This window comes from Salvelinus fontinalis, chromosome 26 (assembly GCF_029448725.1).
Source record: "Salvelinus fontinalis isolate EN_2023a chromosome 26, ASM2944872v1, whole genome shotgun sequence".
NCBI lineage: Eukaryota > Metazoa > Chordata > Actinopteri > Salmoniformes > Salmonidae > Salvelinus > Salvelinus fontinalis.
Genome location: NC_074690.1, coordinates 34,195,360 through 34,214,489, shown reverse-complemented (window position 1 = coordinate 34,214,489; position 19,130 = coordinate 34,195,360). Strand labels below are relative to the sequence as shown.

The 19,130-nt window shown below is 44.3% G+C and overlaps 1 protein-coding gene across 1 annotated transcript; it reads left to right on the top strand.

Moving 5' to 3' along the window:
- The first annotated feature begins 707 nt into the window (after positions 1-707).
- On the top strand, positions 708-2,351 carry LOC129824542 (uncharacterized). The gene is made up of 4 exons (XM_055884229.1): positions 708-897; positions 1,136-1,258; positions 1,376-1,492; positions 1,750-2,351. The coding sequence occupies exons 1-4, from the start codon at positions 718-720 to the stop codon at positions 1,996-1,998; spliced, it is 669 nt and encodes a 222-aa protein (XP_055740204.1). The 5' UTR covers positions 708-717; the 3' UTR covers positions 1,999-2,351.
- Positions 2,352-19,130: the final 16,779 nt, after the last annotated feature.

The window sequence follows — 19,130 nt, the reverse complement described above, 5'->3', positions numbered from 1 at the left end:
GAGCTGTGAGTTTGTGTTTGTGATCTGGTGGTTCTTCGACCTAGTGGCAGACAGACATGGGAATAAAAGGTCTTTCAAAACAGAGTTGCAACACACATTTTGATTGACGGGGGAACATGAATCATGAGACGCTTCACAACTTTCCTGGCTGACCTTTCCTATTTCTAATTGGCCAGTACCTTCAGAAACATTTGTCACTCAAGAACACTCAACTCCATAATCCAATGAATTGCACTTTTGACAAACTGTGTCATCAACAATATTTGTTCCTATTGTCATCATAGTAACAACAACAATATAGTTCATCCTGAAGCGTATTTAAGGTGTGATAAACCAGATTAAACATAGTTGTATAGATTTGAGGATAAAATCTATGCCTGCATTTCAGTGCAAAGTATAACAGTGGACAGTAACCGCTGCAAAAGTTAGATTTGTTGTGTTCAGAATGATTGTTCATTATGCTGTTTAAAATAAATGTATATACAATTTAGCAATATTAAAGGCCAATGCTCTGATTGATCTATTTAGCAGACAAATTAGGCTTTGTTGAAACATGTAGGAACTTTTCCGGAAACAGATTAGGCCAAGTTCTGTAAAAAACCATGACGACACTTCAGGCGAGGGTTCCCTAAAAGCCTGGATTGCTCAACCCTGGAGTTTCTTGTAAGAACAACAGACAGACTATAAAACAGCAGAAGTAGGAAGTAGGAATCAGACATGAAGATGAAGGTCCAGGTGAGATCTCTCACCCTGCTCGCTGTGGCTGTCCTGCTGGTCAGATCTCAGAACCAGACTGAGACCAGGTATGAAGACATCATCTCAGTTGCTTTGCCTCAGCTGCTTCCTGGGAAAGAGCAGGCTTTCCGTCCAATTCTGAACCAGCTCCAAGTCGAGACTGTGAGTATTCTGACAGTATGAATGTTTCCTTCCTTCAAAAAAGTTTGTGTCTTGTTTTATTTCATATTTTTCTTTCAGTCAAGTCAATGGATAATTGTCTGTTTAATATGCACCATCATGTACACATTTTCCAAGTCCTTTTTTGTGGAAAAGAAACAGACTCAATGTGGGGGAATGACAATTGAAATAAATGATAATACTATAAGTCGCAGTGTTGTCTTTGTCTCTCTGAAATCAGTTGAATACAGAGGATGTGGACCAGTCTGAAGTGTCTGTAAGGCTGAGCTTCCCCATGCAGGAGACTTTCTGCAGTAAATCACAGGGGCAGCCAGGCAAACCATGCCCTCTGAAGAAAAATGGGGTAAGAACAATTGGATTTTACAGTATTGTTGGGGAATAATAATCATGGGAAGCAGGAAATGACAAATAATATGCTGAGGTTAGCAAATGGCTAATTGTCAATTACTCCTTCCTCTAGAAACTAATGATGTGCAGCATGAAGGTCAGACATCCGATTCTGGAGGCTAGCAACAACCTGAACACTGACCTGTCTAAATGTTTTTGTGAATACATGGAGGCAGAAGATGCTATGCAGGTACTGAGCAATGCAAGTTATTTCTCAACACCCCCCTACCTACATTAGTTAGGATGACATGATAATGGTAGCCGAACAGTGTCAGATCAGTTGATCTGCAATCTAAAAATGTAGATGTGAAAAGTGCATTATCTGCTTATGAATTTCATGGAGGTTAAACTTCTTGAGAAAGTAACCTTATTTTTCTGATTATACTTGTCTAATTATTCCGATTTTTCACGCAAAAAAAATGCAATGAATATTTTTCATGATTGCAGCAGAAGATTCGGACAAGAAGAAGCAAAGCCAGAATATGCTCCAGAGGCAAAGATTGCAAATTTCGCAGCAACGGTCGTCATGGGAGTGGCTCTCGCCTTGGGGGTGGCTCCTTAATTGGTCGTCCTGGGGGTGGCTCTCGTCCTGGGAGTAGCTCCGTAATTGGTCGTCCTGGGGGTGGCTCTCGCCTTGGGAGTGGCTCCTTAATTGGTCGTCCTGGGGGTGGCTCTCGTACTGGAGTAGCTCCTTAATTGGTCGTCCTGGGAGTGGCTCTCCTCCTGGGGGTGGCTCTCGTACTGGGGGTGGCTCTTTCATTGATGGATTTATCAGAGATCACCGTGATGGAAATCGCTTTGCATAGATCAGCACGATACAACCTCTGGATAACTGCAAATATCCCATCTATCAAAGAAATGTCATAAGGTTATTTATCTTATTTTTTTATGTATCAACGTACCTACTCTTACATGCCAATTGTTGAATTTTATGAAAATTACTTCCAGATTATGTTTACGCCAATAAACTGCAAAATAAGTTTACAAAAGATCATGTCTGTAAAATGTGTTATTTATTTAATGTTTCATGGCAGTTCAGGAATTCAGTTTTTTCAAAGTTTTTGTGTTTATTGTTCATTATGCTGTTTCAAATAAATATCTATACTCTTGTCAGATCTATTAGACCGGCAGTTTAACCTTTGCTGAAACATCTAGGACCGAACACAGATTCAAGTAAGAGTAATTAGTACGTGCCCGCCTAGGAATCCGAAATGTAAGAGCCATAATGCAAGAAAGAGCATTTTGCTACTTTTAAGATATTATGTACACAAATACATGTGCCACAATGGAGTAATTTGGCAGTTCACAGTGAAGAAAACAGAATTGCAGTGCAGCTTACATAAGAAAATTAACATGATTAAAAGAAAAACACTTTAAAGGTCCAATGCATGCGTTTTTTATGCCAATATCAAATCATTGACAATGAAACAATGAACAATGAAATACTGTACTGTGATCATTTTCAATTAAAACGGTCAAAAATAAACAAAAACAGCTTCTTAGCTAAATGCAATTTGTCAAGCAAGAATTTAGCTAGGACTGTCTGGGAGTGTTCTGAGAGAGGGGCCTAATTGGAGGAGCCTAATGAGGGGGATGTGTAACCTGAAAACTAGATGTTATTGGCAGAGAGCAGGGCAAACTCTCTTTGTTATTGGTCTATTAACCTATACAAAATCCAAAATCCCCACCCAACCAAACAAAATGAAATTTCAGGTCTTTTCAAACAGCTCTTACACTAAAAGATAATTATGATAATTTGGACAATTTTACAGTATTATTACAACATCATAGTGTGGAAATATATATAGAGAATATATAGAAAACACAGGGACTCACGTTTTTGACTGCATTGCTCCTTTAATATAAACATTTAAATTTGAACAACTACCCCATCTAGTGTCCGTTCAAAAAACTAGCAAGTGATGGCATTTTTTTGCTCCCGTAGTTGCCCACCCTGCATTGTCCTTACTCCGGGACGCTCATCCCTTGTAGGTGGCAGCCAGCTGGAGAATTTGTTTGAACTCTGCAGCTTGAGAGTAAATTTCAGACAAAGCTTATTTCATCTCTGCTGCACTGGTTGCATCTGAAGGGTTTGACAGGCCACTGCGTATGAGGTGTAGTCAGAACCGAGGATGATCTTGAGAGCCCTCCTCTGAACTCTCTCCGAGGCAGGGATGGGCAACTTTTATGAGGGTGGGGGCCACAAAAAATCTGAACTCATCATGAGTTGGAAATATAAGGATGGTGGCGGTGGTGGTGTGCTGTCTATGTATGTGTGTCAGTTTCTCAAGTGAAATAAAGCAACCTCCGAGATTTAAAAAGAAAATGAAAATGCTTGTAGGAAAGTGTTTTTTCATTTCTTATCCCATCAGGGTGTTTTTGTCTGTTACATGTAATAGCATCTGACATCTGTCAAACGTAGAATAGTAGGATTTTTAAAGAGAGAGAAAAAGGAAAAATTATTCAAGTGTTTTAATTTTAAAAATTCACTCCATGATACACGTGACACAGACCGTTTTAAAAGTATTAGTGGTTATAGATGTAGATATACACTGAGTGTACAAAACATTAGGAACACTTTCCTAATATTGAGTTGCACCCCCCTTTGCCCTCAGAACAGCCTCGATTCGTTGGTGTATGGACTCTACAAGGTTTCGAAAGCATTACACTGTGATGATGTCCCATGTTGACTCCAATGCTTCCCACAGTTGTGTCAAGTTGGCTGTATGTCCTTTGGGTGGTGGATCATTCTTGATGCACATGGGACACTGTTGAGCGTGAAAACCCCAGCAGCGTTGCAGTTCTTGACACATTCAAACCGATGCGCCTGGCACTTACTACCATACCTCGTTCAAATGCACATAAATCTTTCGTCTTGCCCATTCACCATCTGAATGGCACACATACACAATCCATGTCTCAATTGTTTCAAGGCTTAAAAATTCTTGTCGGCTACGGAGTCCTCCCCTTCATATACACTGATTTAATCCCACCACAGTGTCTGATTTCAAAAAGACTTTACGACGAAAGCATACCATGCGATTATGTTAGGTCAGCACCTAGTCACAGAAAAACACAGCCATTTTTCAAGCCAAAGAGAGGAGTCACAAAAAACAGAAATAGAGATACAATTAATCACTAACCTTTGATGATCTTCATCAGATGACACTCATAGGACTTCATGTTACACAATACATGTATGTTTTGTTCGATAAAGTTCATATTTATATCCAAAAATCTCAGTTTACATTGGTGTTGTCATGTTTTGTCTTTGATCAACATGTCTTGTCCCTGTGCTTCCCTCTGCTGGTCTTATTAGGTTCTTTCCCTCTTTCTATCCTTCTCTCTCCTCCTCCCTTTCTCCCTCTCCCGCTGTCTCTCTCTATCGTTCCGTTCCTGCTCCCAGCTGTTTCTCATTCTCCTAAACGACCTCATTTACTCTTTCACACCTGTTCCCTATTTTGCCCTCATTAGAGTTCCTATTTCTTCCTCTGTTTTCCGCTTCAGTCCTTGTCGGATTCTTGTTTGATGTTTGCTGTTCTGTGTCCTTGTTCCGCCCTGTCGTGTTTTTGCCTTCATCAGATGCTGCGTGTGAGCAGGTGTCTAGTGGTCGCGTCTCCAGTCGTTCATCTCTACTGACGAGAGGATTTCAGTTTTCCTGTTTTGTTTTTACCTTAGATGTATCAGGAGTATCGTTTTTGCCTAAGACTGGAATAAAGACTCTGTTTCTATTACGTCGCTTTTGGGTCCTCCTTCATCAGCTTAACAGAAGAATCCGACCAAGAATGGACCCAGCGACTACGGATTCTCGCAAGACTGCCATCGAGATCCAGGGAGAAATGCTCGGCAGACACGAGCAGGAATTGTCTGCTGCTCGTCATGCCGTTGAGACCCTGGCCGCTCATGTTTCCGATCTCTCAGGACAGTTTCAGAGTCTTCGTCTCGTGCCACCAGCTACTTCCTGGTCTTCCAAGTCTCCGGAACCTAGGGTTAATAACCCACCTTGTTACTCTGGGCAGCCCACTGAGTGTCGCTCCTTTCTCACCCAGTGTGATATTGTGTTCTCTCTCCAGCCCAACACATACTCAGGAGAGAGAGCTCGGATCGCTTACGTCATATCGCTCCTTACTGGTCGGGCTCGGGAGTGGGGCACAGCTATCTGGGAGGCAAGGGCTGAGTGTTCTAACGTTTATCAGAACTTTAAGGAGGAGATGATACGCGTTTTTGATCGTTCTGTTTTTGGGAAGGAGGCTTCCAGGGTCCTGGCTTCCCTATGTCAAGGTGATCGATCCATAACGGATTACTCTATAGAGTTTCGCACTCTTGCTGCATCCAGTGACTGGAACGAGCCGGCGTTGCTCGCTCGTTTTCTGGAGGGACTTCACGCTGAGGTTAAGGATGAGATTCTCTCCCGGGAGGTTCCTTCCAGCGTGGACTCTTTGATTGCACTCGCCATCCGCATAGAACGACGGGTAGATCTTCGTCACCGAGCTCGTGGAGGAGAGCTCGCGTTAACGGTGTTTCCCCTCTCCGCATCTCAACCATCTCCTCCCACCGGCTCAGAGACTGAGCCCATGCAGCTGGGAGGTATTCGCATCTCGACTAAGGAGAGGGAACGGAGAATCACCAACCGCCTGTGCCTCTATTGCGGTTCTGCTGGACATTTTGTCATGTCATGTCCAGTAAAAGCCAGAGCTCATCAGTAAGCGGAGGGCTACTGGTGAGCGCTACTACTCAGGTCTCTCCATCAAGATCCTGTACTACCTTGTCGGTCCATCTACGCTGGACCGGTTCGGCTGCTTCCTGCAGTGCCTTGATAGACTCTGGGGCTGAGGGTTGTTTTATGGACGAAGCATGGGCTCGGAAACATGACATTCCTCTCAGACAGTTAGGGAGGCCCACGCCCATGTTCGCTTTAGATGGTAGTTCTCTCCCCAGTATCAGATGTGAGACACTACCTTTAACCCTCACAGTATCTGGTAACCACAGTGAGACCATTTCCTTTTTGATTTTTCGTTCACCTTTTACACCTGTTGTTTTGGGTCATCCCTGGCTAGTATGTCATAATCCTTCTATTAATTGGTCTAGTAATTCTATCCTATCCTGGAATGTTTCTTGTCATGTGAAGTGTTTAATGTCTGCTATACCTCCTGTTTCTTCTGTCCCCTCTACTCAGGAGGAACCTGGTGATTTGACAGGAGTACCGGAGGAATATCATGATCTACGCACGGTCTTCAGTCGGTCCAGAGCCAGCTCTCTTCCTCCTCACCGGTCGTATGATTGTTGTATTGATCTCCTTCCGGGGACCACTCCCCCTCGGGGTAGACTATTCTCTCTGTCGGCTCCCGAACGTAAGGCTCTCGAGGATTATCTGTCTGTTTCTCTCGACGCCGGTACTGTGGTGCCTTCTTCCTCTCCCGCCGGAGCGGGGTTTTTCTTTGTTAAGAAGAAGGACGGTACTCTGCGCCCCTGCGTGGATTATCGAGGGCTGAATGACATAACGGTTAAGAATCGTTATCCGCTTCCCCTTATGTCGTCAGCCTTCGAGATGCTGCAGGGAGCCAGGTTCTTTACTAAGTTGGACCTTCGTAACGCTTACCATCTCGTACGCATCAGAGAGGGGGACGAGTGGAAAACGGCGTTTAACACTCCGTTAGGGCATTTTGAATACCGGGTTCTGCCGTTCGGTCTCTCTAATGCTCCAGCTGTCTTTCAGGCATTAGTTAATGATGTACTGAGAGACATGCTGAACATCTTTGTTTTCGTTTACCTTGACGATATCCTGATTTTTTTCACCGTCACTCGAGATTCATGTTCAGCACGTTCGACGTGTTCTCCAGCGCCTTTTAGAGAATTGTCTCTACGTGAAGGCTGAGAAGTGCGCCTTTCATGTCTCCTCTGTCACTTTTCTCGGTTCTGTTATTTCCGCTGAAGGCATTCAGATGGATCCCGCTAAGGTCCAGGCTGTCAGCGATAGGCCCGTTCCTAAGTCACGTGTCGAGTTGCAGCGCTTTCTCGGTTTCGCTAATTTCTATCGGCGTTTCATTCGTAATTTCGGTCAAGTGGCTGCCCCTCTCACAGCTCTGACTTCTGTCAAGACTTGCTTTAAGTGGTCCGGTTCCGCCCAGGGAGCTTTTGATCTCCTCAAGAAGCGTTTTACATCCGCCCCTATCCTTGTTACTCCTGACGTCACTAAACAATTCATTGTCGAGGTTGACGCTTCAGAGGTGGGCGTGGGAGCCATTCTGTCCCAGCGCTTCCAGTCTGACGATAAGGTTCATCCTTGCGCTTACTTTTCTCATCGCCTGTCGCCATCGGAACGCAACTATGATGTGGGTAACCGCGAACTGCTCGCTATCCGCTTAGCCATAGGCGAATGGCGACAGTGGTTGGAGGGGGCGACTGTTCCTTTTGTCGTTTGGACTGACCATAAGAACCTTGAGTACATCCGTTCTGCCAAACGACTTAATGCACGTCAAGCTCGTTGGGCGTTGTTTTTCGCTCGTTTCGAGTTCGTGATTTCCTATCGCCCGGGAAATAAGAACACCAAGCCTGATGCCTTATCCCGTCTTTTTAGTACTTCTGTGGTTTCTACCGACCCCGAGGGGATTCTCCCTGAAGGGCGTGTTGTCGGGTTGACTGTCTGGGGAATTGAGAGACAGGTAAAGCAAGCACTCACTCACACTGCGTCGCCGCGCGCTTGTCCTAGTAACCTTCTGTTTGTTCCTGTCTCTACTCGTCTGGCTGTTCTTCAGTGGGCTCATTCTGCCAAGTTAGCTGGCCACCCCGGCGTTCGGGGTACGCTTGCTTCTATTCGCCAGCGGTTTTGGTGGTCTACTCAGGAGCGGGACACGCGCCGTTTCGTGGCTGCTTGTTCGGACTGCGCGCAGACTAAGTCAGGTAACTCTCCTCCTGCCGGTCGTCTCAGACCGCTTCCCATTCCTTCTCGACCATGGTCTCACATCGCCTTAGACTTTATTACCGGTCTGCCTTCGTCTGCGGGGAAGACTGTGATTCTTACAGTTATCGATAGGTTCTCTAAGGCGGCACATTTCATTCCCCTCGCTAAGCTTCCTTCCGCTAAGGAGACGGCACAAATCATCATTGAGAATGTGTTCAGAATTCATGGCCTCCCGTTAGACGCCGTTTCAGACAGAGGTCCGCAATTCACGTCACAGTTTTGGAGGGAGTTCTGTCGTTTGATTGGTGCTTCCGTCAGTCTCTCTTCCGGGTTTCATCCCCAGTCTAACGGTCAAGCAGAAAGGGCCAATCAGTCGATTGGTCGCATTTTACGCAGCCTTTCGTTTCGAAACCCTGCGTCTTGGGCAGAACAGCTCCCCTGGGCTGAGTACGCTCACAACTCGCTTCCTTCGTCTGCTACCGGGCTATCTCCGTTTCAGAGTAGTCTTGGTTACCAGCCTCCTCTGTTCTCGTCCCAGCTCGCCGAGTCCAGCGTTCCCTCCGCTCAGGCTTTTGTCCAACGTTGTGAGCGCACTTGGAGGAGGGTCAGGTCTGCACTTTGCCGTTACAGGGCGCAGACTGTGAGAGCCGCCAATAAACGTAGGATTAAGAGTCCTAGGTATTGTCGCGGTCAGAGAGTGTGGCTTTCCACTCGTAATCTTCCCCTTACGACAGCTTCTCGCAAATTGACTCCGCGGTTCATTGGTCCGTTCCGTGTCTCTCAGGTCGTCAATCCTGTCGCTGTGCGACTGCTTCTTCCGCGACATCTTCGTCGCGTCCACCCTGTCTTCCATGTCTCTTGTGTCAAGCCTTTTCTTCGCGCTCCCGTTCGTCTTCCCTCCCCCCCTCCCGTCCGAGTCGAGGGCGCACCTATTTACAAGGTACGGAAGATCATGGATATGCGTTCTCGGGGACGTGGTCACCAGTATTTAGTGGATTGGGAGGGTTACGGTCCTGAGGAGAGGAGTTGGGTTCCATCTCGGGACGTGCTGGACCGTTCGTTGATTGATGATTTCCTTCGTTGCCGCCAGGGTTCCTCCTCGAGTGCGCCAGGAGGCGCTCGGTGAGTGGGGGGGTACTGTCATGTTTTGTCTTTGATCAACATGTCTTGTCCCTGTGCTTCCCTCTGCTGGTCTTATTAGGTTCTTTCCCTCTTTCTATCCTTCTCTCTCCTCCTCCCTTTCTCCCTCTCCCGCTGTCTCTCTCTATCGTTCCGTTCCTGCTCCCAGCTGTTTCTCATTCTCCTAAACGACCTCATTTACTCTTTCACACCTGTTCCCTATTTTGCCCTCATTAGAGTTCCTATTTCTTCCTCTGTTTTCCGCTTCAGTCCTTGTCGGATTCTTGTTTGATGTTTGCTGTTCTGTGTCCTTGTTCCGCCCTGTCGTGTTTTTGCCTTCATCAGATGCTGCGTGTGAGCAGGTGTCTAGTGGTCGCGTCTCCAGTCGTTCATCTCTACTGACGAGAGGATTTCAGTTTTCCTGTTTTGTTTTTACCTTAGATGTATCAGGAGTATCGTTTTTGCCTAAGACTGGAATAAAGACTCTGTTTCTATTACGTCGCTTTTGGGTCCTCCTTCATCAGCTTAACAGGTGTGTTATGTTCAGTAATGTTTTGCTTCCAAAACATCCAGTGATTTTGCAGAGAGCCACATCAATATACAGAAATACTCATAATAAACATTGATAAAAGATACAAGTGTTAAGCATGGAATTATAGATAAACTTCTCCTTAATGCAACCGCTGTGTCAGATTTCAAAACAAGCCATACAGAGACCAAAACAAGACATACAGATACCCGTCATGTTGTGGAGTCAACAGAAGTCAGAAATAGCATTATAAATATTCACTTACCTTTGATGATCTTCATCAGAATGCACTCCCAGGAATCCCAGGTCCACAATAAATGTTTGTTTTGTTCAATAAAGTCCATCATTTACGTCCAAATACCTCCTTTTTGTTTGCGCGTTTAGTTCACAAATCCAAATTCATACGGCGCAGGCATTTAGTTCAGACGACAGTTCCATTACAGTTCGTAGAAACATGTCAAACGATGTATAGAATCAATCTTTAGGATGTTTTTATCATAAATCTTCAATAATATTCCAACCGGACAATTCCTTTGTCTTTAGAAAGGAAAAGGAACGCAGCTAACTCTCACGGGTGGGCGCGAGATTGAGCTCATGGCATTCTGCCAGACACCTGACTCAATCAGCTCTTATTCTCTCCCCCTTCACAGTAGAAGCCTGAAACAAGATTCGAAAGACTGTTGACATCTAGTGGAAGCCATAGGAAGTGCAACCGGACCAAATGTTACACTGTATATTGGATAGGCAAAGACTTGAAAACCTACAAACCTCAGATTTCCCACTTCCTGGTTGGATTTTTTCTCAGGTTTTTGCCTGCCATATGAGTTCTGTTACTTTTAGAAATTTGGAGTGTTTTCTATCCAAATCTACTAATAATATCTTAGGTTCTGGGCCTGAGTAGCAGGCAGTTTACGCTGGGCACCTTATTCATCAAAGCTACTCAAAACTGCCCCCCAGCCATAAGAAGTTAAGTGGATTTAACAAGTGATATCAATCAAGGGATCATAGCTTTCACCTGGTCAGTCTATGTCATGGAAAGAGCAGGTGTTCCTAATGTTTTGTACACTCAGTGTGTATTCTCAGTGACAAGTACTTGCCTTATTTGCATTAATTAACAGTATCCTGCCTATATTGATTCTAACTGGCTCACAGAAGATGTGAATATAACAATTCAACACATGAAGTCACAAAGGCAGGATACATAAGAAAAAGTGAATCTGCAGTGCATAGATAAAACAATGCTAAGGCCACTTCCACACGGGTCTGATTAGTGTTAAAGGCACATGACAGGTTGGTCTCTTGGCCTGCCACAGACCATAGATGGTCCACTCCTCCAAGGGTAGAGTGAGGCATTCTGGTGAGGAAAAACAGCATAAGGCACTCAGAGAAGAGGCTGGATAGAACAGAATGTTGAGGCAGTTCAATGTTTAGTTTTGATTTACATTTGGTTGAGATGTCAACTAGCGTGAATTCAACATGAAATTAACAAAAAATGACACCATGTCATTGGATTTTGGTTCAAATCTAGGTGAAAAAAGACAAAATGCCCTAACGCTGATGACTTTATGCAAATCCAATCAGTTTTCCACGTTGATTCAACTTCATTACATAGATTTCCCCAGCTTGGCCCCAGCCACCCCAGTCATAGACTGTTCTCTCTATTACCGCATGGCAAGTGGTATCGGAGTGCCAAGTCTAGGACAAAAAGGCTTCTCAACAGTTTTTACCCCCAAGCCATAAGACTCCTGAACAGGTAATCAAATGGCTACCCGGACTATTTGCATTGTGTGCCCCCCCAACCCCTCTTTTTACACTGCTGCTACTCTTATCATATATGCATAGTCACTTTAACTATACATTCACACCGTTGTGTCGTCTGCAAACTTAATGATGGTTTTGTAGTCGTGCCTGGCCATGCAGTCGTGGGTGAACAGGGAGTACAGGAGGGGACTGAGCACGCACCCCTGGGGAGCTCCAGTGTTGAGGATCAGCGTGGCAGATGTGTTGCTACCTACCCTCACCACCTGGGGGCGGTCCGTCAGGAAGTCCAGGATCCAGTTGCAGAGGGAGACGTTTAGTCCCAGGATCCTTAGCTCAGTGATGAGCTGTGAGGGTACTATGGTGTTGAACGCTGAGCTGTAGTCAATGAATAGCATTCTCACATAAGTGTTCCTTTTGCCCAGGTGTGAAAGGGCAGTGTGGAGTGCAATAGAGATTGCAACATCTGTGGATCTGTTTGGGTGGTATACAAATTGGAGTGGGTCTAGGGTTTCTGGGATAATGGTGTTGATGTGAGCCATTACCAACCTGTCAAAGTACTTCATGGCTACGGACATGAGTGCTACGAGCTGTAGTCATTTAGGCAGGTTGCCTTTGTGTTCTTGGGCACAGGGACTATGGTGGTCTGCTTGAAACATGTTGGTATTACAGACTCAATCAGGGACATTTTGAAAATGTCAGTGAAGACACCTGCCAGTTGATCAGCACATGCCCGGAGCACACGTCTTGGTAATCCGTCTGGCCCTGCAACCTTGTGTATGTTGACCTGTTTAAAGGTCTTACTCACGTCGGCTACGGAGAGCGTGATCACATAGTCATCCGGAACAGCTGATGCTCTAATGCATGCCTCAGTGTTGCTTACCTCGAAGTGAGCATAGAAGTGATTTAGCTCGTATGGTAGGCTCGTGTCACTGGGCAGCTCGCGGCTGTGCTTCATAAGTGCCACATAAGGCTAGCGTCGGAGCCGGTGTAGTATGATTCAATCTTAGCCCTGTATTGATGCTTTGCCTGTTTGATGGTTCGCCGCAGGGCATAGCGGAATTTATTGTAAGCTTCCGGGTTAGAGTCCCGCACCTTGAAAGCGGCAGCTCTACCCTTTAGTTCAGTGCAAATGTTGCCTGTAATCCATGGCTTCTGGTTGGGGCATGTACGTACAGTCACTGTGGGGACGACGTCTTCGATGCACTTATTGATAAAGCCAGTGACTGATGTGGTGTACTCCTCAATGCAATCGGAAGAATCCCGGAACATATTCCAGTCTGTGCTAGCAAAACAGTCCTGTAGTTCAGCATCTGCTTCATCTGACCACTTTTTTATAGGCCGAGTCACTTGTGCTTCCTGCTTTAATTTTCGCTTGTAAGCAGGAATCAGGAGGATAGAGTTGTGGTCAGATTTACCAAATGGAGGGCAAGGGAGAGCTTTGTACGCGTATCTGTATGTGTCGTACAGGTGATCTATAATTTTTTCCTCTCTGGTTGCACATTTAACATGTTGATGGAAATTTGGTAGAACTGATTTAAGTTTCCCTGCATTAAAGCCACTAGGAGCGCCGCCTCTGGGTGAGTGGTTTCCTGTTTACTTATTTCCTTTTACAGCTGACTGAGTGCGGTCTTAGTGCCAGAATCTGTCTGTGGTGGTAAATAAACAGCCACGAAAAGTATAGCTGAAAAATCTCTAGGCAAGTAGTGTGGCCTGCAATTTATTACAATATGCTGTACTTCAGGCGAGCAAAATCCAGAGACTTCCTTAGATTTCATGCACCAGCTGTTGTTTACAAATATGCACAGACAGCCCCCCCTCGTCTTACCGGAGTGTGCTGTTCTATCTTGCCGTGCAGCGTATATCCCGCTAGCTGAATATCCATGTCATCCTTCATCCACGATTCCGTGAAACGTAGGATATTACAGTTTTTGATGTCCCGTTGGTAGGATATTCGTGATCGTGATCGTACCTCTTATTGTCCAATGATTGCACGTTGGCGAGTAGTATTGACGGTAACGGCAGCTTTCCCACTCACCTTTTCCAGGTCCTGACCAGGCATCCGGCTCTTTGTCCTCTGTACCTGCGTCGCTTCCTCTTGCAAATAATGGGGATGTTGGCCCTGTCGTGTGTTTGGAGAATGTCTTGTGCGTCTTGCTTGTTGAAGAAAAAATCTTCGTCTAATCTAAGGTGAGTGATCGCTGTCCTGATATCCACAAGCTCTTTTTTTGCCATAAGATACGGTTGCAGAAACATTATGTACAAAATAAGTTACAAATAACGCGAAAAAAAATACATAATAGCACAATTGGTTGGGCACCCGTAAAACTGCTGCCATTTCTTCCGGCACCAACTTCCCGGCGCCAACTGTGGGTTTTCAGTGAACGTATGTCAATCACAAAGGTTATGCGCACTTGTCTAAGGTGTAGACATTATCGTAGGATGTAGGGTCATAGCTGAGGGGAGGAGCAGAGAGGGGAGCTCAATCTGGCAGTCTGAACCCAGAGGGACAAATAGGTCCCTCAGCAACAACAAGATTGTAGGCCTGAAACAAACACACATAGTAATAACACACATATGATAACAGAATTAGGGGGAATAGAAGGTCCCACACAGATATGATAGAGGGGGCAAAAGGGAGAGAAAAACAGAGAAAAACGTGACACGGTAATGAAATACTTGATTGATGATAAACCTACCGGGGCACTCTGACCATCTGAACCTTCAGGGTGGTTGGGATAAGTCATGGACGGTGCAGAGGGCCGGTCGGGGTAACTCAGTGCAGAAGGTGGGGGGTTCTATATAGGAGCTGGAGGTTGACTAGGGTAACTGGTAGAAATGCTTCGGTTGTTGATATCCACAGATAATGTAATCCACAGATAATGATGAAACACTCAAAACTGTACAAAACAACTGAAAACTTCACAGTAAATGTATGCCATCATCATTACTATCATCATCATCATCAACCTCAATAAGCACAGGTTTGTCTAATTCTACGTTTTAAGCCCCAGCATCTAATAACAACACCTCTAACCTGATTGAGAAAAAAAATGTTTAATTAAGATTATTTGTTGTGGTACGTACTTCATGATAGTAAACTGCAGGGGGTACAGAAGTGGCTGTGGAGGGCAAGGTTATTATAGTTTTGTGATTTAATATTAGTTATTAGTTAGTTATGATGACCCGGCTGTCACGACTCCAACCAGGTCATCAGGTCATGCCAACCCGGGTCATCAGGAGGTTTCAGCCAATGACGTTGGAAGTCCCGCCCAGTTATCTAAATCAAAATGGCAAAAGTTCTCAGTGGCTACTCATACAACTCTATGGCCAGGAAATGGGGATACCTAGTCAGTTGTACAACTGAATGCATAACTGAAATGTTATTTCCGCATTCAACCCAACCCGTCTGAATCAGAGCGGTGTAGGGGTCTGCCTTAATCGACATCATCGATGCCCGGGGAACAGTGGGTTAACTGCCTTGTTCAAGGGCAGAATGACAGGTTTTTACCTCAGGGATTAGATCCAGCAACCTTTCAGTTACTGGTCCAACACTCCTACACACCAGGCTACCTGCTGCCCATAGGTTTGGTTAGGTTTAAATTATAAATCAATCCTAACGTGACTTGGATTTAAAGGATAAGCGCCTAGACTGGTACAACACATATGGTGGAAGGAACCTCTCTTGCCCATGTTAAAACCAATCCAATGCTTTTCAAACATGAGTACTAGATGTAAGACGCATCAAGTACCTTTAACTGACAGAAAGAGAGAGAGAAAAAAGTAATTAACATTTGACATGTTATGTTTATGTAACATTAAACATGTATCACTGACTAACCCCTTCAATGAATAAAAACAGCTGCAACAACAGCAAAAACATAAGCAATACAACACTGTAGTACAGTTCACAGCCAGCTTGTGTGTGTTCTGTTCAAGCAAACAAGATTTTCTGATTTATCTTCAAGACTTTGCTCTCCAGAGAGGTGGTCATTCGGCACTGATCCAGAAGACTGTAATGGAAATGTGACCCAGAACTGGTATGGGTCAATAAGACAGACGACAGAAACTAAAGTAGGGTGGATGGTCGGGGTAGATGGGTAAACAAATAATGTGAACATCTAGCAACCCAATGGTTGTGTGTTCGAATCTCACCATGGACAACTTTAGCAACTTTGCAACTACTTAGCATGTTAGTTAACTCTTCCACTAACCCTAACCCCCAACCCAGCCAACGTCAGCCACCTAGCTAACGTTAGCTAAAGCAATTTGGAATTCGTAACAAATAATTTGTTTTGCAAATTCATAACATACTGTACAAATTGCAATTCGTAACATATTGTATGAATTGCATTTCGTAACATATCATACGAAATGGATGACGGACATTCTTAAATTAACACACAGGCCTACCATATGAAACGTAACACACCATACTAATTGCAGTGTCCCGGATTTACATTTACTATGTTACATCTACCCCTGAGTCCAGATTGCGGTTTCATACACCCAGATAACACCTACTCTTCTACTAACAATGTTCAATAAAGCATCTCTGTTAAAAGTGCTTTTTTAGGACAAGACACACAGGACAGTACATAGAGTGGCAGGCCTAATCAACAGTGTCATATCCTCAACTCACCCTCACCGGTAGAGGAAAACACAGGATCCAGAGGGAAATGATCTGCATGGGATACAGTATAGAGTGTTTATTATTCGAGATGAGCCATTTGCAGAAGGCAGTCGAATGTGTGCAGTTGGTGGAAAAAGAGGTGTAGTGCTTAGTGGAATACAATCTTTTGAATTACAGTTTTTTTGATGTCGCTACATTACCCCCTTCCTTTGGGAGAGCGTGTCCCCGCGTTTCTCTATACCAAGTCCCTCACGTATACACGCCTCTCTTGAACAGCCGGGAAGTGGCAGGGGTAGCAAGGGGTAGCTTTCAGGATTTCAGAGTATTTTAAATGTTTTTTTTAATAATAGATGCTGCCTGTTTCAATATGTATTTCCCTGAACTGTATCTGTCTACACCCAAACAAAACAAATCACACAACTTGTCTGTAGACCTAGACATGGGGGAAGATGATGCTATACATGCAGGTGCTGAGCACTGGAAGTTATTAGAACATAATTGTAAACAGTAACAGTGTCAGAACAGTCAATCAAAAGATACACTATATATACAAAACTATGCGGACACCTCTTCAAATTAGTGGATTCTGATATTTCAGCCACACTTTTTGCTGACAGGTGTATAAAATCGAGCACACAGCCATGCAATCTACATAGACAAACATTGGCAGTAGAATGACCTTCCTGAAGTGCGCTGTGACTTTCAACGTGGCACCGTCATAGGATGCCACCTTTCCAACTAGTCAGTTTGTCAAATTTCTGCCCTGGTCAACTGTAAGTGCTGTTATTGGGAAGTGGAAATGTCTAGGAGCAACAACGGCTCAGCCGCGAAGTGGTAGGCCACACAACCTCACAGAATGGGACCGCAGAATGCTGAAGCGCGTAGCATGTAAAAATCATCTGTCCTCCATTGCAACACACTACCGAGTTCCAAATTGCCTCTGGAAGCAACATCAGCACAATAACTGTTCGTCTGGAGCTTCATGAAATGGGTTTCCATGGCCGAGCAGCCGCACACAAGTCTAAGATCACCATGCACAATGTCAAGCTCCGCCTGTAGTGGTGTAAAGCTTGCTGCCATTGGACTGGAGCAGTGGAAACGCATTCTCTCGAGTGATGAATCACACTTCACCATCTGGCAGTCCGATGGACTAATTTGGGTTTGGCGAATGCAAGGAGAACGCTACCTGCGCCAATGCATAGTGCCAACTGTAAAGTTTGGTGGAGGAGGAATAATGGTCTGGGGCTGTTTTTCATGGTTTTGTTTTTTGCTAGGTCCCTTAGTTCCAGTGAAGGGAAATCTTAACGCTACAGCATACAAAGACAGTCTAGACGATTCTGTGCTTCCAACTTCGTGGCAACAGTTTGGGAAGGCACTTTCCTGTTTCAGCATGACAATGTCCCCGTGCACAAGCGACATCCATACAGAAATAGTTTGTTGAGATCGGTGTGGAAGAATTTGACTGGCCTGCACAGAGCCCTGATCTCAACCCCATCGAACACCTTTGGGATGAATTTGAATGCCAACTGCGAGCCAGGTCTAATCACCCAACATCATTGCCCGACCTCACTAATGCTCTTGTGGTTGAATAGAAGCAAGTCCCCGCAGCAATGTTCCAACATCTGGTGTAAAGCCTTCACAGAAGAGTGGAGGCTGTTATAGCAGCAAAGGGGGAACCAACTCCATGCTAATGCCCATGATTTTGGAATGAGATGTTCCACAAGCAGGTGTCCACCGGCTTTTGGTCATGTATTGTATGTTAAGTGCATTATTTGCTTGAACTTCATGTTTCTTGAGGAAGTAAAAATGCACTTCTTGTAATGGTCTAATTATTTAGATTTTTTCACACAAAAATGTAATTAATATGCAGCACAAGATTCGGATAAGTCAGTGCTTCTCAATTATTTTTTGTTACGCCCCCCCCTAGGAAGAAGTAAACATTTTGCGCCCCCCCCAACTCTCCGCCGCGACTGTAAATAGTATCATTTGTCTATAAAATTGTTATAAGTACACCTCTGCATAACACCTCTGCATAACATCTTTATTAACATTAAAGAAAAGAAAAAAAGAAAAAAGAAAGAAATATAGATCAACTTACAACAAAGAATAACTTTATTAAATTAACATTGTTTTTTAGTCTGTAACAGAAAAGACTTAAAGTGCATCAATTTGCCTGAAAAAAATATAAAAAATCAATCCTTATTTAAACTGTAAACATTTTTTTACCATTTGATACTGAAAAATAAAATAAAATATAATCAATAAATAATAATAGATTCTAATTGATCAGCAACATTAACTCAGGAGCACAATATATGAAACACTTTTACCTATAAAACAAAAATGAATAAAACTATTTGTGCTGATTTTTTAAAATCAAAATGAGGAAGTCAGGATTAATGGCTACAATGAACACGTTTTGCAGAGCACAGCTTTTCGAAGCGGGGTTTGAAGCATGATACTGCAACTCTCAGCTCCTGCTCAATGTTTAGCTGGGACCTGCACTTGGTCTTCAGTGCAGCAACAGCAGAGAAGTCTCACAAAGATAAGATTTTGCAAAAGGAAGAAGAATGCCCATGGCCCTCTGCCCTAAGAGTGGATACTGCCTCTCTACACTCAGCCAGAATTCACTCAGTGTCTGTGATGTGAACCTCAGTCTCAATGTGGAGTCCGACGTGGAGGAGTCAATGTGGAGTCAATGAACTGGTCCTCCTCTGCAGAGCTGAAACCAGTTGTAGCTGGTGCATTGAAAGGATCTCTCACCCAGTCATATTGGGAACTGTTTTCAGGGAAGTACTTTTTAAAGAATCCCATCAGTGATGAAATATGCTCCTTAATATATGGAATCACTGAGGTGACATCATAGTCAGTAGTGTCAACAAATTCAT

Excerpts from the sequence above, each read along its gene's own strand:
- LOC129824542 (XM_055884229.1), top strand. The coding sequence starts at position 718 with ATGAAGATGAAGGTCCAGGTGAGATCTCTCACCCTGCTCGCTGTGGCT. Across the intron at positions 898-1,135 it reads ACCAGCTCCAAGTCGAGACT|TTGAATACAGAGGATGTGGA; the intron begins GTGAGTATTCTG and ends CTCTGAAATCAG. Across the intron at positions 1,493-1,749 it reads AGGCAGAAGATGCTATGCAG|CAGAAGATTCGGACAAGAAG; the intron begins GTACTGAGCAAT and ends TCATGATTGCAG.